This window comes from Poecilia reticulata, chromosome 2, assembly GCF_904066995.2.
Source record: "Poecilia reticulata chromosome 2, P_reticulata-male-v2, whole genome shotgun sequence".
In the NCBI taxonomy this organism is placed as follows: Eukaryota; Metazoa; Chordata; class Actinopteri; order Cyprinodontiformes; family Poeciliidae; genus Poecilia; species Poecilia reticulata.
In genome coordinates, this window is record NC_088831.1 from 11,462,961 (window position 1) to 11,489,809 (window position 26,849).

Below are 26,849 nucleotides of genomic sequence, written 5' to 3' on the forward strand. Positions count from 1 at the left end.
GGCTTATAGAACACTGGGGAAAACCCTGCAGGTAAGAATAGTAGTAAACTACAATTTCTTAAAAAGGAAACGTTACTTATCTGTAAAGAAAATTTTCACTAATTGGTTAAAAAGCATCCGTCCGCTCAGAATCCTTCAGTGGGCCTCAAATGGTCCCCCAGCCGCACTTTGGACACCACACATTTGAACTTTTCATAGCACAAAGATAAAAGACAAGTCGTCACTCTCTTCTACCAGGACATGTTTATTTACAGCGGCAAAATGATACGAGTCACAAGTGTTCCACAGGTACATACAGAGAAACATCGATAGTTCCCACTTCCTGCACAATTCAGCGGGGACAGTCCAGGGGACATGGGGACAGAGAGGACACATAATGTACACTGAGCTCAAACACGTCTGTTTTAACCCCGGACAGAACCGAAAGGATCGAGGAAACGAGTGGCTTCAGACTCATATTCAAATACAAAAAGAACATGTACAAACTGTATAGCCTCCAGGCACTGTGCTCCGGTATTTACAGTGATCATCAACAGGCAGCAGAACCGAACCCGATTCACAAATGCAGGTTTAATTTTTGTTTTCTTCACGGGTTGGGAGATAAAAGCTCAGAGGCGTGGAGGGGATTAATCACCGTCCGGATCCACGTCACGTCATCGTGACCCGGAAACAGAAAAACGGCTGGAACTGAAACCGAACCGGATTTCTACCCGACTGAACTCTGAATCGATTTTAGCGTCGATGAAACCAGGATGAGTCGACGGTCGTGGACTTACGGTACAGTACGTGCAGATACATTCAACAGACATACATGCAACCTGAATGTTCACGCACACACGCATGTATGCACACGCGCGCGCACACGCACACACACACGCGCACATACTCACACACATTCATATATGACAATGATGCGTTACACACCAACAGAACCAGATCTCTGTTTACTTCCAAGCTCCTACACTTTTATCAAGTAAAAATACTCAATTTCCCAGAATTCCCAGTTTAAAAACGTCACCAGGAATCTGTGGGACGGACATCAATAGAGGGGAAGATTGAAAAACAGAGAGAAGGAAAGAAAAGTAGGGAATGATTGAAGGATGGATAGGAAACAAGTAAAGGAGGGAGTTAGGACACAAGAAAGGAAAAGAGGATGGATAAATGGAAGGATAGAAAAAAGACAAGATGAACAGAAATACAGAAGAAAGGAAGGAAAAGTAGGACATGACTGATGGTTAATAGGAAACAAGTAAGGGAGGAAAGAAAAGTAGGTAATGAAGGTCAAGTAAGGAAGGATACAGGGAAGAGTGGGAGATAGGACATAAAAAAGGGAGCAAGTAAGGAAACAAGTAAGGGAGGGAGTTAGGACACAATAAAGACAAGGAAGTAAAGAATGAAGGACAAGTAAATAAAGAAAGATAGGAAGGACAGGAACAAGGGAGCTAGGAAAAAAATTAATAAAAAAGGGAGGGAAAAATAAAAAGGGGTGTAAGACAGAAGGAAATAAAGAAGGATGGGTGAGGTAGAAAACAAGTAAGGGAGATAGTTAGGATACAAGAAAGGAAAAAGGGAAGGACACAAGTAAGAAAGAAGGAAAGAAAGGAGGAACAGAGGGAGGAAAAAAGGACACAAGTAAAGGAGGGACACAAGTTAGGAGACAAGGAAGTAAAGGGAGTGGGCGACTGAAGGAATCAGGAAATTAGCAAAAGAGAAAAAGGAAGAAAACAAAGAAAGAAGACCAACTTTTAGGACAGGAAGTCTGAAAATACAAACACTTTTATCATTTTCTTATTTTCTGTCGGAACCGTGTTCCACATCTGAGTCCAGAGCGGCCGGCCGCCGCAGCGTCACCACAAACAGTCCACTCTCTCTGGCGCAAAAAGCAGCAAATCAGAAGCTGATTTCATGGAGCAAACCGCACGAAAGGGAGCAAAAAAAGGAAAGAAAAGGCACATTAATGCCGTAATTACTGCCGTGGAATCGCCTTGGGGTTCGGGTTTCCCTCAAGGGGAAGCAAATGAGCGGAAAAAGCAATATTACACCAGAACCTGAACGCAACGGGGAGAGGAAGTAAAACAAAAGCCGAGCCTTCTGCACTGTGGAAAAAAGACATCCTTTTTTTAATATATTTACATAAAAGCTCTGTAAAATATCCGTTTTTTTCACCTATGTACAACACACAACGACATCAGAGAGAGTCCCAAACAGAAAAGAGGTTTCCTTCTTTTCAAAATAAAAGCCAGATTTGGGGTATAAATGAGTGTTTCCACGCTTTGGGTCACTTTCAGATCAGAAACACTTTTTTTTTAGTGTTTAGAAACATTATTTGATTTGTTTCTACGTCTCCAAAGCATGTAAACACAGAAAATTAGAAACAAAGATGGCGGCTGTTTCACCATCCCAAAGCGCGATAAAAAACAATGAAAAGGAAATTCTGAGGAGTTTCATTAAAACAGACAGAAAATAAAATAAAATACAATCATTTAATTGGCTCCTACTGAACAAAATGCGTTCTGGATGTCAAAAAGTTTCCTTCCCGTTTCCTCTCTTCTAATTTTATTTACACGTGCCTTTCATTCGGGCATTAATATAAACAGATATAGTATTTTACTCCATTATTTTCACTTTTCCAGGCCGTTGGTCTCGTGATCCGAATGTTCTTTTGGTGGCGAGGGGAGCCGACCCCGTTCTTCTTTACCGTTACTTTATACATATCATTTTTTTTTTATTTTTACGCCTTGCTGTCGTCCGGCTTTATGTGGATGCTGTTGTCGCTGTGCACTTTGATTTCAATCGTATCCGGCTTGAGAGACTCTTTGCCATTTTCTTCCTTCAGCGGCAGCTTCCTGCAGGAAGAGAAGAGGCGGAGCGACAGGAGGAAAGGTGAGGTTCACGGCTTTTCACCGCTCAAAACCAGAAATTTAAGGATTCAGGATGGAGCGCAAACACTAAATGTGCACATAAAACAGAGTGTTTTTCATTTAAAGCCCAGGAATAATTTAGATTATTCTTTAAATGTATGAATGAGTTGCTTTATGTAAGAAAAACCAACAAAGATTGTAAATATTCCTGCTTCAAAATGAGTCGGAACGATAGGATGCAAATAAGGAAGGATGGAATGAAGGGAATAAGGACACAGGATAGGAAAGACAAAAACACCAAACTGAAAACTTTTATCATCCAGTTTTTGGTAGAAAAAGAAAGAAAAACAATAAATCGTAAATGAGTTTTAATTTATCATGTGATTAATACATTTATGATTAATTGTGAAAGGCCTAAGTAGGGACGCCTGTGCCGTACAAAAAAATAAAACAATAGAAATAAATAAATAAATAAAATATCACAACAGAAAAGATATAAATAAAGGCAAATGAATAAAAATAAGTTTTAAAAACCGATTTTATCTGGAAAAGTAACTTATTCTAGAGAATAGGAGACACAAGTTAAAAATAAATGAAAGAAAAGATGAAAAAAACCCAACTATGTTTAAAATTAAGTCAATAAATAGAAACTTAATAAAAAGTTATGGTAGAGGAAACTCAACCATAACCAAGAAGAAAACATACAATTTTCAGTCAATTTAAAGGTAAACTTATTTTTCAAACACTGAAATGAATGGAAAAAATAAACAAAACAAAAATTGTCAGAAATAATTTAGAATATTTAAGCGAAATGAACAAGAATAAAACACTTGGTGTAATTCATTCCTTTTCTTTTATGTGCTTCATTTCTGTTTTTACAAACAAAAACCAGAAAAAGACTGTTATATTTATTTCATTTACCATGAGAAATGTAAATGTCACTATCTGAAGTTTAAAAAATAATGAAATACTGACATGAGCTGGAAAGCCACGCAGGAAGGAAGAAGTCGCTGAAATGTGACACGTTACAGTTTGAGGATGCAAAACTAGGATGACGAAACTAAAGTAGAAATTAAAATCACCATGCTGGAAAAACGTGGCGTCATTTTTCCAGTTGTACGGTGGTGGCAGTGTCATGATGTGGGAATGTTTTACTTCACAACGTCACAAAACGGATGGAGCAATCAGATAAGAGCATAATGAGGGATAATCGATCACAAGCCAAACAGTTTAAAGGTCATTTGATGAAGTCCTGATAAACTGAATGTAAACTTCTGAATGTATTTTGGTTTATGTGAATTTACAGAAGAAAAGTTGATAATAATAATATGTTTGTGTAATAATAAGATAAAAAAAACTACCTTCAGTTTTTGGTTTTCATCCAAAAATGGATGAAAACCTAAGAAAAATCTGTTTTTGTTTTTACTTCAACCATTAAGTTCAATTTAAAAGGAGCAAGAAGGAAGAAATACAGAAAAAGGAAAATAAAAGGAATAAACAAATAAGAAAGAAAGAAATAGGAAAAAAGATATAAAGAAAAAGAAGAAAAGATGGAAAACAGAGAATAAAAGAATGAAGAAAAGAAATAAAGAAAAAAGGAGATAAAAATGAAAGAAGGTGAATAAGAAAAACAAAAGAAAGAATCAAAGTAAGAAACAAGGAAAGAAGAAAAGAGAAAGTGAAGGAACAGAAAAATGACAAGAGCAAGCAAGAAAAAAAAGTAAAGACAGGAAGAAACAAAGAAAGAAAGAAGTAGAAGGAGGAAAAGCCATGATGAGGTGAATAAAGGAAACGAGGAAAAGTACAAAAGGAAGAAGAAATGAAGGACACAAGAAGAGAAAAAATGGCTTAATGTAGAAAGGAAGGAAAGGATGAAAGATGGAAGAAGGATGGAAAGAAGAAGAGGAAGAGAGGAAGTGTGATGGAGACAGTTTTAGATTCTCCAGATCTGAGACATAAAGCCTCAAACTCCATCAGGAACATTTCAGATGTTGAATTTTAACTCCAGTCATTCAGATTTAGAGGATTAATTTCCACATCGCTGTGATTAGAGAAAATCAATCCCTGATTGCTTTGGAAACACGACTGTATCTGGAAACACAATCAGGTTGATGAATTAGTTTAATATCTGGCCAGTTCTTTGGGGAAAAAGTTCTTTTAGATCAACTGAAGAAGCGAGCAGAGTTCACCTCAGGGGCGAGCTTCGACACTCCAGCTCTTCATTAATAGAAATTTGTATTTATACAAGCAGCAAATGGTTGATTTTTTTGCATCTGGGACGTTTACTGAACTGCGGGGGAGTTTCCCGGCCAACCGGATCGTGAATGTAAAACAGTGACCCGCTGAACCTAATAAGCCCAAATGTTGCCGCGGGCAGCAGGGGGTGGGGGGCTTCCCGTCGCCTGATTGGTGGATGCTGGAGCGGCTGCAGAGTGGAGCCAATTTCATGACTCATTAGCTTCATGCAAACCCAGATTGGACCTCAGATGGGGAGTTTCCTCACATCCTGGTTCCTCCTGCTTGGATGTAAATCAACACGAGATGCATCTCAGAGAGGTGTGAGGTATGAAAGTTGAAGTTGAAACTCTTCACGCACAGTTTGTGGTTTCAAAGTTGCAAGACTTTCTAAATATTTTAAAGCTGCAGCATGTAACTTTTAGAAGAAAATACGTTTTTTTATCAGTAAAGTTTGAAATAAATTTATACCACAGAAGTTTATATTTTATAACTCTACAGTTTGTGGTACGGTTCAATTTTTTTGCCTTCAAATATAAATGTAAAGCAATTTTTAAAAGTTGCAATACAGTATGTAACTTTTATAAAAATATATGTACTTTATCGGTGAAGTGTGAAATGTAAAAGCTATAAAACAGAGGTTGAAGTTGTAACTGTTTATTCACACAGTTTGAAGAAGTTTTTAAAACATTTTTTTAAATTTTGATTTCAAATAACCAGTTTTTTATAAAACTTCACTGTGTAACTTCTATGAAAAATATGTTGTATCAAGAAATTGTGAAATATTTAAGTTATACCACAAACGTTTGAGCAGTAACTCTTTACGCACACAGATGGCAGTACAGTTGTTTTTTTTATTTTGCTTTCAAATAACAGAACTTTTTAACTACTTTAAAGCTGAAACTTGTTAGTTTGATAAAAAGTATGTTTTTTTTATCAGTAAAATTTGAAATCGAAGTTATAGAACAGAAGTTTAAATACACAGTTTGTGGTACAGTTACATTTTTTAAATATATTTTTTTGATTTCAAAATTACCAAATGTTTAAACATTTTAACCTATGTCACTTTTGAAAATGAATTTTTTTTATTTTTTTTACATATTTGTTAAAACTGTCAACATGTTTAATATGAAACAGATAATCTGTGAAAAGATCGATCTTTTTCATTTCCTCAGTGAGCTACTATTACTATCTGAAGAAATGCACAAAAGCAGCCAGTCAGAGCCAGGAGGAGGGGCTTAACGCCGTCAATCAACCTCATGTATGTGATACTAAATGTACGAATGGTGGAGAAACAACTTGCGGTTACAGGAAAGATGTTTATCCACCACTATCAGTGGCTATGCTAACAAATTATCACTTTTTTCCGTTTATACACATTTTGAAATATATAATGGACATTTTCAAATGATTTTAATGATGCTAATGAGCTCTATGTGCAGTAAGGGTTATTCTGCTTTCTGCAGCTGCAAGAACAGATAAATAAAAGTCAGATCTGTCTGCTGAGAAACCAGCTTTCACCGTTTGTCTTCTCCTGTCCTTGAGTGTAAAAGACGAGTTTTTGACCCTGGAGGTCAGAGCTGACAGTATGAAGGAGAGCTTACGCTTTAACGTGAAAGCTCTGTGTTACAGCCTTTGACCCTAAATAAACCTGACTGACTGCTTTTTACCTGAGCACTGCTTCCATAAATACCTTCTCCTCCTCAACAAATTGTTATAGGTTTAACTAAAGACAACAAACCGCTTCAGGATCCATGTTATTTAATATTTAACAAGTTTTCTACAAAGAAATATCGCAGTTCTAAAATGGTTGCGTCATTTTTTTCAATGCTCTTTTAATACCAGATGGAGACGGGATCCACTTTGTTCCTGCTGTGCTCATTACTTCAGGAAGCAGTTCAGTTGGTTTCTAGCTCAGCAAATGCAGATTAAAGCATGTGGGAGTTTCTACTTTCACAGGATTAAAGGGAAACTATCACAGCGACTCTGTCAAAGCCAGAAGGTTGATCTAATTCACACGACAATATTCTCTGAATATTACTGTAAAGATTTTTGTTTACATTGCAGCTTGGGAAGCTACACTACTTATCGATAGTATTTTCTCCTTGCTGCTCCAAATCTTGTGATTTCTGTCTTTTAAATGAGCATATTTTTATAACGTAGTGTCAGATTTTAGCGGTTGTAGGATTTGTCTTTTGTTTTGGCTAAACTCATTTAGAAGATTGTCAATGTCCTCTGAAATGTATCGATAAAACTCATCAATAAACCGTTAAAATATGAATAAGTAGCCGTCTCTGTACTCAGTGAGCACTTCCTAAAGTTAGATTACACCAAACATTAATTCACATTGATGTAATTTGGCAGATTTAAAACTATGGGAGAAGATTACTGCCACTGGAAAAAAAAGAAGAAAATTCTGGTTTTAATCTTCTGAAATAGAAAGTGAAAGTTTTGAGAAAAAGGTCAGAATTGTGACTTTATTCTCTGAATTTAGATTTTTATTCACCCCCAGAATTATTACTTGTGATCTTAGAAGATTTAAGTCACAGTAACACCAGTCAATTCTGAGAAAAAAAGTCAAAATTCTAAAAAAAATGTTAGAATTTTGACTTTTTTTCTTAGAATTCTTACGTTTTTTTTTTGCGGAATTTAAATTTTTTTCTCTCATATTTTTGACATTTCCCCCCCACCAGAATTTTCAAATCTGATGTCAGAAGATTACAGTCAGAATAACTCCAGTCAATTCTGAGACAAAAAAAATCTAAATTCTAAATTCTAAAAAAAGACTTAGAATGGAAATTTTTTTTTCAGAATTTTTACTTTTTTCCTAAAATTCATATATTTTATTTTTTAAATTTTTTTATTTGAATCTCAAAAGATTAAAGCCAGAATAATTCTACTAAATTCTGAGAAAAAATTTCTAACAATCCTTATCACTCAAATAAAAACTGCTTTAATTTGAGTGATTCAATATTATTTAAGCACACAATGGTTATCCATCCATCGGTTTAATATTTAACCGGTCTATACCTGTTTGCTATTTATTCCAGGATTTTACAGTTATTAATTCTGAAATGATAGAAAACATGGAGGAACCCTGAGAGATGGGATCAAAACAATCCTGGCGGTGGAACAAGGAGGAAGCTAAGCTAACAGCTTCCTGTAGAGATCTGAGCTGATGATGACGATGTTTTCCTACGTTGCTTCCTCTGATTAGACATTTCAGTTTAAGATTGTTTCTGATTTTATTAAATCTCCATCCGTCCAATAGCCTGAATGTCGGATTATGCAGAAATACTATAATGCAGGAACAAGAATGTCAACATTTTGTAGTGATATGGGTACAGAAACAACAGTATTTCATGTTGCTCCGTATCTATCTGCAGTGTTTGCTTGTATGGAGTGTTTTGCATCGCTCTGCTGTCCACACAGACTCACACTCTGCATGCAGCCTGAGCAGCCAGTCACTTAGTGACTCAGCAAAAGTCAAAGCCCCCTCCCTGCTCCTTCTTCTCCCCTTCACACTGGCAGCATAAAAAAACCAAGCAGCGGCTCTGCGGAGGCGAACCGAGGCCTCGTTTCATCCTGAGTTGTGAACTTCTACACTGAGGAGAAGCAAAGCACAGAAGCAGCTCATGCAGCAGCAGCAGCAACACAGGCGACTGGAACGCCACAGCATGCAGATGAGAGGAGAGGACTCAGCACAGTGGATGGAGGCACAGACGTTAGTGAGAAAGACATAATCAGAGACATACTGTGGTTGAAAGGGTGGTGGGGCGGCTGTTGTAGGTGTACCTACAGTAAACGGTAAAAAGAAGTCTCCTTTGCTCATTTGTAGCAAATAAAGGAGTGACATGAAAGGCAATTTGTGACATTCGACTAAACTGAGGGCTGATTGTTTTCCTCTCTCTCTTCAGCCCAAAGTAGGAAACGGTTCCTAGAGATTTTCATTCATCCCTTCAGGTCTCTAAGGTTGTTGATACACCCACAGCAGATGTTCCAAGCATGAAGGACCTGGCGACTTGCAAACAGCAAAAATCCAAACAGTTGATCCAAGATTTGAAGGAGCAGGAGGTGGATACTCACAGGTAGGCCGCCTTGCCCTCCTCCATCTCTTTGCCCTTGCCGCTGGTGGCCGTCTTCTTGCTGCAGAGCGTGCGGGTGATGCACATGAGCAGGCCGCAGTGGCGCAGGAAGAAGCAGCTGACGTCCACCAGCACCAGGAGCAGCAGCAGCGCTCCGAGGCCGAGGCCCACCACCGCGCCGAGCCCCAGGCCGCTGAACAGGGATTCTGCTAAGGCAGGGGACACACAACCACACACACCTGTTAGCCGAGTCAGTCTGAAGGCGTCTGGTTCGAACCTTCATCCACAGGGTCAAACTCAAGACCACTTCCATTTTCATCACGTTGGCTAAAGAAGTCATGATGCAATAAACCCCCGACCTAAAACCAAACAAATAAAGTAGATCCAAAGCTTGAAGGAGATTTTTACAATGAGGCAATTTTTGCCGAAAACCCAGGAGAAAATTTAACACTTGAAATTTAGTAGAATTTAGTAGAAAATTTCTAAATTAAATCTTATTACAATATTATTAATCTAAAAGTGTTGGATTTTTGTCAAGCAAATTCTCAACCTTTCAAACTCAGAAATTTCCATCTTTTTTTTTTTCTAGGAAGTTTCTGACATTAATCTCAAAATTTCAATGTTTTCTCGCCAAATTTGCATCATTTTTCAATTGCAGCTGGGGGCCGCACAGAATCAGTCCAGGGGCCACAAATGGCCCCCATTCCACACTTTGGACACCTCTTCTCAAACTGTGGTCTGTAAAGTACTGCATGTGAAAAAGTTTCTGTGCTTTTCTTACGAAAAGGAAAGCGAGAGGTTAAAGTTAGGTGTTGGAGTCAGGAGGGAGTCTCTGCTGCTGAAGGACAATCCTTCTGGTCAGGTTCCTGCAGAGTGGAGGCTGAAGGCCACAGCTCCAGCTATACATCCATATATTTCACACAAATAGAAACAACTGCAACATAAGAGAGGGAAAAAAGAAAGTAGAAACTTTCTCAGAATGACTCGAAGGTCAATGAATTCTTGCGAAGCGAGCTGGAGAGTTCCCAAACTAATCCGCGATTCTCAGTGGAGCCTGGAATAATCTTGAATATTAGCGTGAATCCCACAAAATCTCCTCCAAAACAAATCGATTTCTGCCTTACAAAGTTTCCGCTATTTAGGATTAAAGTTTCAAAGACTTGAATAAATAAGGAAAAGGAGATCTGCGGCAATCCAAAAATCTTTTTGTCGTGGCGATTTAGGTCTTTTGTTTTAAAACCCACTAAAACCTCTGGGTTTCTCGAACGACAGAACGTTTGCGCGCCCTCCGGCCTCGCATCTTCATTCAGCTTTATGTGGCAGCCGCCTGCATCTCTGCAGGGAAGATGTAGTGCACATTTCCCAACTCCACTGCTCCACAGAGCATCATTAACATGCTGATGTTTCAGCCTGAATACTTCGGGCGCCTCTCGTTTCACAGCTTGCAGCCAATAACTGGTTCATGTGGGGCAGAAACTCCACTTTTTCAGGCAGGGGAAAAAAACAAAACACGGCGGGCTCGGAGAAAGCCAGCGATGGATTGAATTAATAAAATAAATACATCAGGGTAGGACAGTGCAGGGCAGCTCCCATGGGGCAGGAATGAATAGAGCCGGGGCCTTAAGAGATCCTGGGGTTGAGCAAAGTGAAAAGAAGCAGTGAGGACGGCTGGAGGTCAGCGAGGCTGGGAGTAATCAGTGATTGGAGATAGACTCAACCTACCTGTTCAGATAAAGCTTCCAGTCAGAGAGGCTTAGCTTCTCTCTGTTTGCTGCTGGAGGACAGCGGCCAGCTTTACTCGCTCCATTTTCCACTAATACTCTCTCTGTTTGCCATTTTTGCTGTCATTAACTTGGTGCTGCCTCTTTGTTTTCTCTTTTTATGGAAAGTATTTGACTCAGCAGCTGTGTTTAAATTACAAATATACACATATGTTGTGGTGTTTCCATTAAATAAGAAATGAATCAGCAGTGGATGTAGACAGCTACATGAGATTATAGTTACGATTCAGCCAATCAGAGGAGACTTTGGCATCTTATCCAGGCAGCTACAAACACGGGGAAATTGCTGATTGGAAATTGTAGTCGGCCATTTTACAGAAAAAAGATGGATTCCAACACGTTAGAATGACACTAATTATATGTAAAAAGCATTATCTTCCTACTACTTCCTGTTGTCGTCTTCTTTGTTGTTTCTGCCAGTAGTAACTCATGATGTGAAAGAAATGTTTCCATCACAATTTTGCGAAACATATCTGTTTTGATACGGCTGAAAAAAAAGAAAAAAATAGAAACCCCCTTCTTTTTTTTACAGGAAACATGAGTTTTTTCAAAAGTAGCATTTATTTCATAATTTCCACTTGAATAATTTTATGGTTAGCAGAAACGTAGCTAGTGATTCTGTCTTTCCTAAACCTAATCGGACTGGAATAATCAGGATTGAACTGGATTAGAATCCAGTTCGATAACAGTGGAACATAACTCAGTTTATTTAGGGAAAATTTGTGTTTTCACAGATTTTTTCTAAAGTTTTATAAATAAAATGCAGCTTGGTTGTTATTAGCGTCTGTGTTAATGGTAAAACAACTTCATTGAGTGTATCAATGCATATTAAAGTATATTTGGTTACAGTTATAACATTCAGGGTCCACTGTACATTTAATTTTATATAAATACTACTAAAATTAATTAGCTGGAGAAACATTTTCTGGTGCATTAAATCGTTTGTCAAAGAAGGAGAATTAGCAAAAATAATCCAAAAATAATTGCAGAACTATCTACTAGCCGCCTTAAATCCTGATAAACAAAGTTGTTGGTGCGAGCAAAATTGAGCAACATATTCAAAAAGGGGATGAATGTTGTGTTTGATCCCTCAACAAGACAGGAGGAGGCGATATCTCCTTTTGGACGCCGTCCAACTGAATGCAAAACCCAGAGGACTCACTGTAAACAATTTCAAGGTCCACAAAACAACTTTATAGCCGTTATTAACGCACAAAACAAGAATTACAGAGGTCAAAATATGTGCAGCAGAGGCCACGGTAACCCAAGGAGAAAGCTCTTACAGACAGCAACCAGCAGTGGATTCCCCCCTTTAGAAGTTCAAATTAATTAACCCTGAACATTGCTTTTGAACTTAAACAGAGGCGGCGAGGCTTTAAGGTTAAAAGTCTGAAATACAGTGAAACAGGAGCGTTCCTACGGGACAATGTCAGGATCGCAAGGGTAATGTTGACATTTGGAGCTGGGAAGGAAAGCAACAGCGGGAATCAAGAAAAATATATTAAAAAAAGGTATAAAATTCTGCAATACAATGATTGATCATCAATAAGAGATCCAAAATGATCACGAAGACAAAATGAAGCGTTCAAAAATCAGAAGAAAATGAGAAGAAAATTTAAAATCAATCTGTGAAATATGCAGAAATGAAACAAAAGAGGATAAAAACAAACAAGAAAAGCAATAAATAATGACCCAAAATTGAGAAAACATTGTTAAAGGAGACCTATGATGTTCCTTTAAACAGGTCAGGATAGATCTAGGGGTAATAAAAAAACATGTTCCTTACATTTTGTTGAGATTTCAGTCTATTTTGAGCTACCTCCAGAATGAGCTGTCCCTTTAAATCCAAATAATCTGCTGCTGGCCACGCCCCCCCCAACTCAATGTTTACACTCGTACATGAAAATGGCTGCAAACTGATGCGCAATTATACATCTTTGAAAAGCAGAAGTGGAGCTATCTGCACAGCCAACAAGAAAGCCGGCAGTGTTTTCTGGATGATACGTCAACAACAAAATGCTTAGTAACGCAGACTGGGTTGCTAGGCGATGGACAGAGCTCCTGTGGGGTTGTTAGGTAACATCACAAATCAGCAGGTACTGCTGATTTGTGATGTTACATTCAGAAGGTTTTGACACTGCTCAAAAAACTTTAACTTATTGCCAATTATTGTTTTTTTGCAAGCCAAATGGAAGTACAAAAATGTGCAAAATATGAATGTTGAACAATATTCAAAATGATTATAAAAATGAACACAATTGTGAGCAATTAAAAAAGCTAGTAGTTGACCTGGTGCATGTCTTGTTCCTCGGTACAGAACCTGATTGCTTCTGCACCCACAGTGGAAACCTGAACTCAGATGACTCTCACGTCTGTGGCTTTGTTCTCGACTCACAGCCGAAGCTTCAGACAACAGAGCCTGGCAGCGATCCCAGGCACAAAGAGACTGAACCTGGTGGCAAAGGGAGCTCTAATTAAAACTCTTTGCCTTTCCACGAAACAGAGCGACGTGGGATTTGCGACTTCAAGACCAGATCAATTTCTTTTTTCATTGCCACAGGCGGCTGTTTTCTGTTTTACCCTTTTGAAGGTTGATTTGAGCTAATTTGGCTGCAGAAGCTGCAGATTCAGCGGCCGTAAACAACACCTCAAGCATTCCCGTTTTCCAAAGCCGAAAAGAAACACTGAGCAAATACTTTACTCAGCTATCATCAGTCTGCTGCAGATTTAAGTTAAAAAATAAACCAAAAAAATCTCCAAAAATGTTCTTGATAAGTTTTGTCATGTAGCAAAATTTTAGAACCTAAATATGCTGCAATTTTCCTACTAACTAAAAAAATTGCTGTTTACGATATGCCAAAACTCATAATTACGTCAAAAAAATTTACGTCTGTTATATTTTTCACCGATGGGTTGATGACACGGGCTGCACAGTGACGCAGTTGGTAGAGCTGTTGCCTTGCAGCAAGAAGGTTCTGGGTTCGATTCCCGGCCCCGGTCTTTCTGTATGGAGCTTGCATGTTCTCCCTGTGCATGCGTGGGTTCTTTCCGGGTACTCCGGTTTCCTCCCACAGTCCAAAAACATGACTGTTAGGTTAATTGGCCTCTCCAAATAGCCCCTAGGTGTGAGTGTGTGTGTGCATGGTTGTTTGTCCTGTGTGTCTCTGTGTTGCCCTGTGACAGACTGGCGACCTGTCCAGGGTGTACCCCGCCTCTCGCCCGGCACGCCAGCTGGAGATGGGTACCAGCAACCCTCCCGACCCCACCAAGGGACAAGGGTGCAGGAAAATGGATGGATGGGTTGATGACGCATAACGGTTCATTCTGTACTGGAATCTACAGGGTCAACACAGGAAGGCTAACTTTACCCGAGCTGTTGTTCATTATACTGTGTTTGACGGTGTAATTTTAGATAATGCCACACTGTGTCACTGTTGGCTGTAATTTAAAAAACAACAACAACAAAGAAACAGTGAGGTGAATCTGGATCGCTTCCCACATGAAAAAAATGAAGAGTGCAGTGGGAGAAAGTCAGAACCGAATACAACTTCCGAAGGACCTACATTTGTGCTCTCAACATTTCTCTCCAGAAGACTTTGAGTCATTTGTATGAGCAAAACTGACAAAGGCTCTAACAGGTGATCATTACCTTAACGAGCTAAAAAATATTTTTTCCACAAAGCGCCTGAACTGTGCTGCCGCTGGAGTAAAAATGCTGGAAAGAACATCAGACAACAGCGCTGGAAGCTCTGTTAAATGCTGACGGAGAGTAAACAAAAACTAAAAAACCTACAGTTATCACTTTATTGTTTTTACATCTAAAATGAATATTTCTCACATGAGGTTTATTGTTACAGTTAATCATGGATCCTTTGAAATAAACGCCTAAATTAAATCAATCTGTGTGTAATAAATCTCTACAAATATGAGGCCCAAAACTGGAAAAATAATGTTTCGATCTATAAAAAAAAAATTGAAAATATTGTAGCTCTTGCCTCATAACTTATTTTCCTCAGCAGTTCTACTCGGTTATGTCTAACATGTTTCTATATTAAATCCCTCAACAGGGGGAGTGGTTGTCTCCACTCCGTTGCGTCTGTGGTAATATTTTTTTAGCACTGACCGTGCTGCAGCACCGTTTCTTATTTCATGCTCTCTGGCTGGAGGTCAGTCTGCTAGAAACAGCCTGAATGATTCCCTGCTTGACGTTTTTAATCACATCTACATTTCGGACTCAAGGCAGCAATGGAGGAAACTCAATCTGGCAAACTAATGCCGCCTGACGGCTGTTTGTTGATTTCAAAGAGAGATAAATGGAACATTTTCCGCTGGTGTCAAATTTATTTGGCTGTCAATTTTCAATTTTGGTTCAGAATGTAATTTAGCTTGTCTTCCGTCAGCTGTAATTTACTTGAATTCATGACAGAGCAATAATAACCATCATTATTGCCGTCTTCTCTGTAATTTCTTTCTATTCTGCTAATATTGCTGAAAAACCTCTTTTCCAACTTGACACAAAGAGTTTGACGTTTTTCACAATTCAGGTTTTATTTTGTCTTCATATTTTAAACATTGTTGTTGTCAACAACCATTTTTCTCAGTTGTGGTTAGAATATGTTCACAAGACACTTTATGTAGATAACAGCGAAGACTTGCTTAAACTTAAATCGCATCAGAATGGAAAAAAAGAGAAAATTTATTGACTTTTAATGTCTGATGGTTACATAAGCTGGTCCAGAAAAAAAAACATTTTTCTTGTTTGTAATGTAAGGTCTAGCCTGGTCATTTCCTTCCTACGCAGTTGATTCTCATTTCCCTTCAGTGCCGTTTGGAGTTTCTCTCATTGATCTTGATTTCTCAGGATGAATTTCAACGAGACCAATCAGCAAAAAGGAGGAGGAGTGAATTATAGAATTATAGTCAATGATCGTTAGCTTCTTGAAGTTTAGAAAATCTGTGAGCGCTAATCTGTTTACCACAGTCCAGCAGCTGAATGCATTTAGTCCTAAATGTGGTGAAGACGCCATGTTAAACATTAAAAAGTATCGGAATAGCATGTTGAGTTATTCTGGCTTCTAAAACCGCATTTTCTTTAGAAAATGTAAGATATTCAGACAATTTTTTGCTTATAATTGGAAGTTAAGTTCCTCAGATAATATTGTAATATTGAAATGAAACTCAAACGTTCACAACTGAAAGTATCACCTTGTTTATTCGAGTGTAGGGTGTCCTAACTTTTCTCCCACTGCACTGAATCTCATTGAAAACTTCCTGGTTATTCTACCAAATACTGATTTCCAAACTCTTCCTGAGTTAAAACAGTATTGTTGTTTCTAAATTAATATGAACTTGTTTCTTTGCATTATTTGAGGTCTGAAAGCATTGGATCTTTTGCGTTATTTTTCTGCAAATAAAAAACTAAATTTTTGCTTGTAATTTCGGAGACATGTTCCCAGTAGTTCATAGAATAAAAGAACAATGTTCATTTTACTCTAACTTATACTTATAAAATGTAAAATCAGGTCTCTTATTTTTTTAGAGCTGTATATTTAATTCAGTAAAGAAAACAAGTTAAGATTAGACATCAAAATGTGAACATTCATTTGAAATGACAGAATATTTAATGGGGTGTCCTAATTTTCAGAGTGATTTACTTCGAACAGTCCAGTTTGCAAATTTAGACATTAAAGCAACAAAGATCAATTGGATGGATGACTGTTTTTGTGTTATCAAGTAAAGACAAAGTCTTTCGGCAGGAAATCGTTTGGAGTTTTCTCAAACTTCCCCAGAGTGGGAATGCAGCAACCATTAATTCCTATTTCTCTGCTCTATTAACCCCTTTCCTGGCTTCCTCTGATTACTTGTTGATCTATAGGCCTATTAGCAGCATTATTCAACAACCAGACATCCAAGAGCATGGGTGGCACCTGAAGACATTCATATACATCTCTGACAATAGCATCTCGTTAGGCCTGACCCATGATTGACTGTCTATAGATTGGATCTGCGAGGAACTGACTCAATTAATAATGACCAGACGAGAGCTCATTGATTGTGACATTAGTGGGGATAAACATGATCGTTAAGGGATGGGTGTAAGGATTCATTTGCATGGCTCAGTCTGATATGTGACGAGGAGGCCTGAGGGGGAAACTTTCTTTGAGGAGGGCCTCAGAAAGCGAAACTTAATAATTAAACTCGGCTCGGTTTGAAGGAGAGGGATGAATCCTCTCTCTTTTGTCAATTTCCTCGGAGGAAGCATTCGATCCCGGACGAAACTCGAGTGCACTCAAGAGCCGGCGAAGAAGTAATGAAAAAGCATGGAAAATTACTCCAAACGCACAAGCATATGGCATTTTTTAACAATCTACCTCAAAGGAAAAGATTTGGTCCACTTTTAGTAATCGCTACTATCTGGGGTAAAAAAAAAAAAAAAAGAATCAAGACCTTGATCTTTGTAGCTAAAATCTGATCTTAAAACAGCCAGAAAAACACAGCAGCAGAGCTGCTGCCGAAATGGGTCCTGGAACGTCAAAATGCCCTCCGCGGCTGCTAGGCAGGTTTCCTGAACATGAGTTCGTCCTGTATGCAACTTTTTGACGCCGTCTTCTCAACAAGATCCAAAATCTCCAAGAAACTCTTTGCTGAATCTGCACCATGAAGAATTAACGCAGCTTTAAAGGTAAATGGGTTTCCCACCCGGTACCAGCAAGGGTTGCCTAATAAAGTGGTCAGTGAGTGTACATTAAGGTGAAAAATGATAGATCTTCGCTTGGTTTCTTTTCATTATTTCCTCCTTGCGTATTTTAATTTTTAATACTCAAACATTAAATTAACAGTCATAGCTATGACTAATTTAAAACCTCATAAAATCTTTGGAAACTCAAGCATAGAGCTGTAAAATCCATCAGATAATGAATTCTTTGGATGGAAAAAAAGAGATAATCACAGCTAAATTAACCGCCAGCCCTTTCCTTTTGGTAGCTTCCTCCCAACAGTCCAGTTTGATTATTTTCTCTGCTCTCTGCTGAGGACAAGGCGCTGAGGTCTTAAAGGGATGGACGTACCGGGAATACACTCGGCTGGGTTATGATGTGTAAACAATATTCAGTTGATTTGAAGGGGCCACATCAAAATTAGATCACCTCGGTTGTAAGAACTGGTGCTTTTAGACTTCAGCGAGTTTTCGTCACGTCTAGAGGTTGCTGTGTTTTGATTGGTTGATGCACAATTTTGAAGTATTGCATTAGAAAAGCTTGAAGAAAATAAATAGTTTATTCAATTTCTCAGCAAAATTGGTTTTTGACGTTTTGGAAAAAGAGCAAATGCACCAAAACTGAAACACATTTAAAATGGCCTAGTCCAAACCTCCAGCATGTAAGAGAGGACTGTTAGCTCGGAGAAAGTCTAGGCTAGGATTGGAGTGGTGAGTCTGTGCCTTACCAGGGGCACGAAACCCTCAAAAACTTTAAATTGGGGCTCTGGAGTCCGTTCCTACAGTTTTTAGAGGACGACTCTACATTTTCTGAGTTGTGTGGTCCATGCTACCTTATAAATGCTAACTCTTGTTTACCACAGCCATAAAGTGTCAGCATCAATAACAGATTGATTCCTCTTCTTTAAAATCTATTGATCGTTTACATCATTTACATCCAGATTGACCAAATCTGGCTTCTTCTGGTGCAGAATTACGACACGTCTCATGTTAATGACTTAAAAGTTATATAAAATGCGACATGACTGTTCCGATTGATTTAGTACCACATATGGAAGTGAAGGATTGCAATTGGGACATTCATGCTGCCAGAAAAAGGTCAGATATGCATCTTTCAATAGGACCTCAAATATTAAGGTTTAATCTTTGGCACCAGGTAAAAAAACACCAATGATCCCAAATCCAGGAGTAAAAATAGAGCCTCTCCTGAAAATGAGCAGCTAAGCGAACTCAGTGTGGAGTCTTGTTTTACCAGTTGAGGCGTTTAGCAAAGATTAAATCTGTGTATCTCGCAGCAGTCTAGAGACAGTAATCCTTGCTTTTATCACATCGCTCAATTATTGTAATGGACTTCTTTTCCAGGCTGCTGTTTCTTGCTTACAGCTATTATTTTTCTGTTGGTTTTTACCTTCGTTCTTTCAATTTTTGCTACTTTGCTTGCTGTACAGCTTGTCTCTTTTGAAATAAGTCTGGTCTGATCTCTAGGTAGATTTCAAACTTCAGGAAGTTGACTCGTTGAAGGTCAGCCTGCACCACAGGAAGGTGATACGTCCAAAAATATGAAGCCACCGCCATCTGGTGAGGTGGGTTTTCCTCTGATTGAGGCATCCCGACAGACCAGCTGTCCTGCGAGTTAAATTGAGGAAGCGGAGCAGGAAACGGCACATGTTAACTTGCCTGTTCATCAGAATGTGATGCTGCAGAGGATTTATTCCATACTTGCTGAGAACCAGCAGCTATCTGAGCCTAAATATAGACAGCAAGCATTTACACCTTGTGATGGTATGCATTCCCCATCCCCAGTCTGCTCTCCAGTTCAAAACTCCTTAATAGCTGTAAACTAACTCTCCTTGTGCATCTCGGAGCTGCTTGTTGTGGCTGATAGTCGGTAGTATTGCATATCAAACTTGGTGTTTGGCTCATTTTTCTGCTTTTCAGGATGACATTGATATCGTCTCTTTGTAGCTGCGCTCGGAAACCCAATCCTCTGATCGCTATGGGATTATCTGCTCTATGAATAAATAAGTGGAAACACATCAGCTGGGATCTTATATCATACTGGTACACCAGTGAGTACATTACAGGCATTATTATGTTGACTGCGGCATATTTTACACAAAGCAAACAAACAGAAGTCTTTGATTACAGTTCTGTTTACAGTTAAATCCCCATCGTTCCGTTTGCATGAATCCCCCAAGACGGTTTGATTTACATGCCTGATAATCGGGGAAGTGGCTTAGAGGCACGTTAAGCCACAGATGGAGTTTTTATCTTGGCGTACTGGTTGTTAATCGGAAAAGAATTGCTTTTTCATCAGAACGGAAACAGATTGTGACAGGGACGCAGTCATATCTGTTGATACTAGTGTTCTTTTAAACGAATGATGCTACGTTTTAAAATTATTCACATTACCTTAGGTGACTAAAACAACACAAATGGATATTTTTGCTTATTTTAACTGTACGCAGTTCTTTAAATATCCAGTCAATAAATATATTTTCCCATTTATCCACAACAACTGGAACTTTCAAAATCTAGCAAGTTATTCTTGAACTTTACCATCTATTAAAAGTGTTTCATCAGATTAAACTGAAATAAAACCCGTTTCCTGCAACGGCGGGAGTGAAACTACCGTAATAACCCGATATTGGATGGAAAGCACAACGTCTCCCATTTCAGAAACCGTTGAAATTTTTCAGATAGCGCAAAGTGTTGTGGAATTACGGCACTGCAAAGTTGGCTTGTAAAAATGTGTCATTGCCGACACGTTTGGCTAATTGGAGCTAGTGGCTAATCATCAATATGTTCATAAACCACATAATATCTTAACCTACAGAACTCAAATGTGGAGTTCCCCAGGGTTTAGTACTTGGACTAATGTTTCTTATCTTTTTACAGATTATATTAATCTGTGCTGCTTATTAGTGCTGCTCTTTGAGGTTCTCTTGAATTAACTTAGCATGCTACCACTAGCATGCTAACATGCTAACTTTATAAAAATCCTAAGATTCACAGAATATTGTTGTGATTTTCAGAAGAAGTAAAAACACTTTACATGCTAAAAATGAACCACAATAATTTCCCATGATGCATTTTCATACAATAATAATAATAAAAACTGGCTATCTGATTAAAACTCAAAAATGTTTGAGCATTTTTCCCGCTATGATAAATAACACAAAGTGAAATAGTTTATTTGATATTAGACTATAAGTTAAAGTCTGTTCAAACTACCTGACTAAACAGAAATAAATGTTTAAAATATTAAAATCGGAAGCTATGACAGTATTTTTGATTCACTGGGATTACTTCCTGAAAATACCAACAATAAAAAAAAATAATAAAAAGTTTTGCTCAAGCTCCTGGAAAAGAGGAGAAAAGCCTGTCAAGATCATTCTCCCCTCCAAGTGCTTTGATGAGATTATTACAAAGAAAATCCATCACGGCTGTTTCAATCAAAGCCTCTTTATGACGCATGAAGCAAAAAAAAATAAATAAATAAAAAAAAAGCGAGGAGAGAGCCAGAAAATAAATGCAGGAGCCACAACAAAGCTGGGCGCTGGCAGCGGCAGACCGAGTCAGGCTGCAGGGGGGAAATCAAGAAAACTCAGACATCAAACTACTTCATTTTCTGCAAGGCACAAGCTGGCTGTAAGTACCTGGTTTTATTTTAGATTTATGCATTTTTTAAGCTGGATGGAAGACGTAAAAGTGACCAATTTGTTCTGGTTTCTCCATTTTTCCAAGACAAAAACAGTTTTAGAGTTAAATGGGTTTAGATTTATTTATAAAGTAAAGAAAGAAAAATGTAAACCAATAATCAGTGTCTCTTGACCCAGTTTCAGAAGCCATCAGAGGCCCACAGCATCACAGATCCACCACCGTACTTAACACTTTGTCTGAGCTGCAGGTTTCCATCATTTCTGTCTTTGTTTCACAGTAAATGCAGCTAAAATTAGAGATGGTTCGTCAAAAAAGAAGAAATCAAAAGACTTTTGGTTTGCTTTAAGAAAGCAGGGACCAAGATGTGAATGTTTTTGGGGATTATGATACTCTATATGTGTTAACATTGCTATAGTTTGTTGAAAATATGCAAAACGTTTAAAATGACATAGAGATGTACCTCAAATAAAATAAAAAATTTAGTATATTTTATAAATTTGAGTCAATTTTGTATGAAATGACGACGTGAAACAGAAAATTTGTGTTTTCCTAACAAAAGATTGCAGACAATTTTGCTGGAACCGTTATTCTTTAAATTAAATAGAACATTTTCATCGACACTTCTTCCTTCCACTCAACTTTTCAGTAACATGCATGGATACTTGGATATTTTTGCTTTAAAATCTATTTTATTTATTTATTTTAATCCGAACACTTTTCTACTGACTCCAAATTGACTCGGTTGCACCTGGTGGGAAAAGAAATGTGAAATAAAAAGAAGAAGCAAATTGAAAAGGGAATCAAGGGCTGTTTTGCAATCAGCACATTTTTCTCCACAAGCAGAAAAAAGAAGGAAAAGTATGCAGCCAGTTATAAACTGAAATAGTACAGAGGAAGAAGTGAAAAGAGAAGCAATTCAATACACGACAAATGCATAATACATAGGAGGAGAATTGAATAGAGGAGATTGCTTGGCGAGAGACAGAGGGCACATATATGTGGACTCAGTTTGTTTCATTAGGTCTGCAGTCGGGTCTTTATGCAGCATGGCGGAGGATAAAAACACGGCAGCAGATTGGACCTCAAATGGAAGTGGCGGATGTTTCACATCTAATATCGCTGATTGATTCTGAAGAGAGTTCTTCAGCATCTGACCTGATTTAGAGGAGCAGGAAACGACGAGTCCGCAGTGTTTCTCCAAAAAAAATAAACTGATTTTGGCTGGAAATATGAAGAACGATGTCTTAATGTTAAACTTTAACAGGACCTGGGGTCGGCTTAGCTGGACAACACCATGTTAGAAATGTTTTTTTGGGGGGGTTTTTGTCCCAGGCTCTCTGCTTCGATTCCCCGCTGTTCGCTAACAAGAGAGGACAGCCAATCGAAGTGACCCACCTTCAGCTCGCCACTTCCCAGCTCTTGTTTTCTGGCAGAAAAGCGAGCCCGCACTCCGGCGGCCCATTTAGCCGCCGCGGTAATGACAGAGGCAAACACTGGCTGCATCCAAACCGGCACAAATGGACGCAGTAAAAGGCAGAGAGGCAAAAAACAAAACAAAACTGAAACACGGCGCTTTAGTTTCCCAGCTGATTTCTTACATGTAGCGGTTAGATTTTTATATCAGATAAAGACAAGATGAGTTAGTAATGATTTATTTGTAAGAAGGAGAAAAAACTGTTACTTCTAACTCTCTGGTCAGGTCTTTTTTGGAAGCTTACTGCTAAAAATTTAATTTTAAATATAAAAAAGAAGAAAACTGGACTTTTTTAAAAATGAGGTTTCACCTCCAGTTCAGAAACAAATATAAAAATTTTACTAATATGGATGTTAAGGTCAATGAAGGTAATTAAAATGGTCATAATGAGACAACTTTGCTGCTATATTATGATCTTGTTTATTTCAGAGACAACAAAAATAAAATTTTAAGTGGATTTTGGAGAATGTTTCAAAATCTTACTCAGTATTTTTGATCTACTGTCTCGGTGAACGAGATCCGATCTCTTACTGAAAAGCTACTTGTAAGTTCCTACTAGTGTACTAAGACATTTGCACTTGAAATTAGACAAAAGTACTTGGTAATATTTAGTTTTTCTACTGCATTGTGAGACTTGCTTTCAGTTCTCTGAGATATTTCTTTTACTTTTGCTCGTCGGCGCTCTTTACCAGGAAATGAAAAGCAACAGTAAAGTTCAGAAGCTCTTTCAGTGTTTTCAGAAAGCCTGAAAGAGGAAGGTAAAGTGGGACGATGTTTACCTTTATCGTGCTTTTACCTGTAATGTCGGGCTTCTGCGGCATGAAGAACTGATAGAAGGTGGGCTCCGATAGGCCCTTGACGTTGCGGGCTGTGATTTCCACTTCATATCTCGTGTTCCACTGCAGCGGCTGCAACATCGCAAAGTCGTTAGCTCCTGGAACCAGCTTGGTCATCCACTGTTCCTCTTTATCCTGCAGGAAAGGGACCAAAAAATAAATTAAAATCCGGGTCAAAGCGTGTTACTTTGATAAACGACAGGTTGGGTTTTAATCCAGTCTCCCTTTACTCCTCTGGCCAAATGCGCTTATGTTCCAACCTGGCAACCCATCGCACCAAATCAAGCTCATTGGACGGAGCCAGCAGTGCTGATTGTAGAGTGGAAGGAAAATTACTTTTTGCAATGAAATATCCTCAAAAGTGTGGTGAGCTTTTTATGATGGATCATGATGTGGAATATTTATTTTCTGTTTACTCTACTTTGCTTTTGTTTTAATCTGCAATTAAATCAATTTCTTTTGCACAAATTATGAACCTGAATACTTTATAGTTTCATATTTTTTCTTATTTCTCCAAGAAACATTTCAAGCTTCTGCCCTTGAGCTGCCTGTTCAAAAAGTGACACAAAGTCACAACACCTTGACAGAGTATATTCATAAAAAAATGCTGTTTATGCTATAAAAACAGATAATGTTTGCTCAGAAAATACTGAAATATGTTGCTAAAATATCTACTTATTGAATAATACATAAAAAATCACATATGTGACGATTCAAACTGGCATTTTTTTTATTATTCCCAAAGAGAAATTGAATATCTGGCTGTGGGAAGGAAGTATCTCCTGTACCAGTCTGTGTTACTGGGCATATAAAGACGCCTCTGACTGGGGACACCCTGTTTCATGAGTTGTCTTTAATTTCCTTGACTTCATATTAGGTTTGCTTTCCTCTTTTTGATAAAACTCCGCTTTGAGATGGCGGCCATCTTGGTCAGGTCACAGGGATTTCATTCCAGAGGCAGAGGAATGTGTAGAATAAAAGATATGAAGAAAAAAAATGAATATTTATGTGCTAGTAGTTTTTATTTTAGGTTTCTATTGTTGAAAATCATCTTTCCTTTTCTTTATATCCCACTTTAACGCATTATTTTTGTGTTCCTCCATCATATGATACACTCCACAGCCTCTTTAACCCTTATGCTCTACATTTAATCTGAACCACCATTAAAATAGACGAGCAAATCCTGAGAGACGGTTTGTCCTCTCATTAAAATTGTAAGCGAAACGAGATGTGAAAAACAGAGATCTGCCAGCAGAACATTATTCATTTAAGGAACCAACTCAACCCAGCAGCAAATCAATCAGCCTCGCCTGGTGTGCATGGGATTATTATGTCAAATATGAAAAAAACTCCATCAGCGTGAGTTACTTTTTAGAAAATGTAAGTGCATGCCTTGTGCAAACTGAATGGCCTCATGTAAATTTAATGAACGCTTGATTTCCAAACCGCGCCTGTTGTGTTTCACTCTCTTTGTGCTCGACGTCAGAAACAGGAGTGATAAATGTGAAACATTTATTCTGTCTGCTAAACAGAGCTGCTCAGTAATCAGAGCCGCTCATGAATAATAATTCAGAATGTAAACCTGGGCTAAAAGAGCAGCACAAAGTTATTTATCCTGAAAGAAACGGAGCAAACTTCCATTCTGTCAAAAATTCCCTCTGTATTTTATCTCACTGGATACTAATAAAAATGATTTACATTTACTTTATTGTTTTAATTTGCTCTCCAAAATGATAAATTGTAATGTTTATTGCTTGTTCATGATGTTGAAATGTGCTGTACAAATGAATTTGTACAGCACAAGAATTTGCATCTGAACTCCCAAAGAAATAGAAAAAGAAAAATCTGAACCATAATTAATAGACAAAATTAACTAAAAAAACACATATTAATAACAATAATAATAGATTAATGATGCTATAAATAAATGGTTCTAATAACAAAAGATAAAATAATTTGCAGTGGATTATTTCACCCGTCTCAAAAACCCCCTTAAATTTCCTGGAGAACTTTGAAATAAATTAGCGAAAACACAAAGTTTTAACAGACTGAAGGATTTTCTGACTCACTGTTTTGTATTTGACGATGTATTCCACGATGGGCATCCCACCGTCGTCCTGCTTGACCAGCCCCAACCTGTAGGCCTTCCCCACGCCCCTCTGGCCGTGGACCGCCGGCGGACTTGGTTCTCCTGAGGACGACAAGCGTCACATCTTCATCACTTTGCTCTTTTACTGCGTCTCCTTTCCAACGTTTCTGCACTGTTCTCCCAGGTGGATAAATAAAACGCTCACAGTGAAATTCCCTGCAGACGAGGAGAATCTGACAGAATCCATTCCAGGTTCTGATAATCTAAACTCATATCTGTGAAAGTCGGGGAGGTTGAGGCTCTCTCCAATATAAATACACCCGGGTTGTGTAATGTGGCAAATAGGCCTCATTCTGCAGAGTTGCTGATGCTCTGAATAGATTCTGGAGGCATGTAATGCATTTCTGTGCATTTCTGTCACACATCCAATATTTGTATTAAATCAGAACCAAAACATTTCCATATTCCTGCTGAATCGAGCTGTTTTAGTTTGCAGCCTGAACTGCTGAGGGGGCCGACGACTCAACATCAACACCCAGTGAGACGTTAGAAACCGTTAAAATGAGAGCCAGGCGTCGTTATCGCCGGTTTTGATTGGTTAAAATGGATCCCGACTTACGGATGGGTAAAGTCTGGAAGGTCTCCGTGTGGCTGAACTCCCCCTGACCTTTCCCGTTCACGGCTGCGACTCGCACCTCGTACGTCGTGTTGGGCTCCAGTCCGGTCAGAACTACGGTGGCTGCAGAGAGACAAAACCACAGCTCACTTTTTCTGTTTGCAGAAAAACAAAACACAGGAGAAGAGGTTTATTTTAACACATCACTTTAATGAGCATCATTACTCCATTTAATGCAGGAAACAGCAGCTTTTTCTGCAGCAGGTTGGATTTTTTACTATTCAGCTGATTTCTAACATTAGAGGCTAACAGAGCTCTAACCTGCTAGCCTCCTAATTCTTTTTAAAAATGACATCCTCTTTAAAGTGTCACTAACACAATAAAACAAGTTGCATGATTTGAAAATATAGCGCTAGTGCTTCATTTGAGGAAGAAACTAGTTAAATAGCTATTAACTAATAGATATTTAGTTATTTAATTACAAGTTAAATAAC

At 38.3% G+C, this 26,849-nt stretch overlaps 1 protein-coding gene across 4 annotated transcripts in view; it reads right to left on the minus strand.

Annotated features, from left to right (window-relative positions):
* Positions 1–224: 224 nt before the first annotated feature.
* ncam2a (neural cell adhesion molecule 2a) overlaps positions 225–26,849 on the minus strand; it is a 315,525-nt gene continuing 288,900 nt past the window's right edge. For 2 of the 4 annotated variants that reach the window (XM_008429279.3, XM_081597478.1), the window contains exons 13-17: positions 26,359–26,478; positions 25,720–25,841; positions 23,611–23,785; positions 9,183–9,390; positions 225–2,846 (exon numbers count right to left, since the gene is read on the minus strand). In XM_008429279.3, the coding sequence (XP_008427501.2) occupies positions 2,732–2,846; positions 9,183–9,390; positions 23,611–23,785; positions 25,720–25,841; positions 26,359–26,478 (740 nt within the window). In that variant the 3' untranslated portion in view covers positions 225–2,731. Of the gene's footprint in view, positions 2,847–8,851; positions 8,892–9,182; positions 9,391–23,610; positions 23,786–25,719; positions 25,842–26,358; positions 26,479–26,849 lie in introns of all 4 variants that reach the window. The other 2 variants (XM_008429298.3, XM_008429289.3) reach the window with 2 other exon arrangements.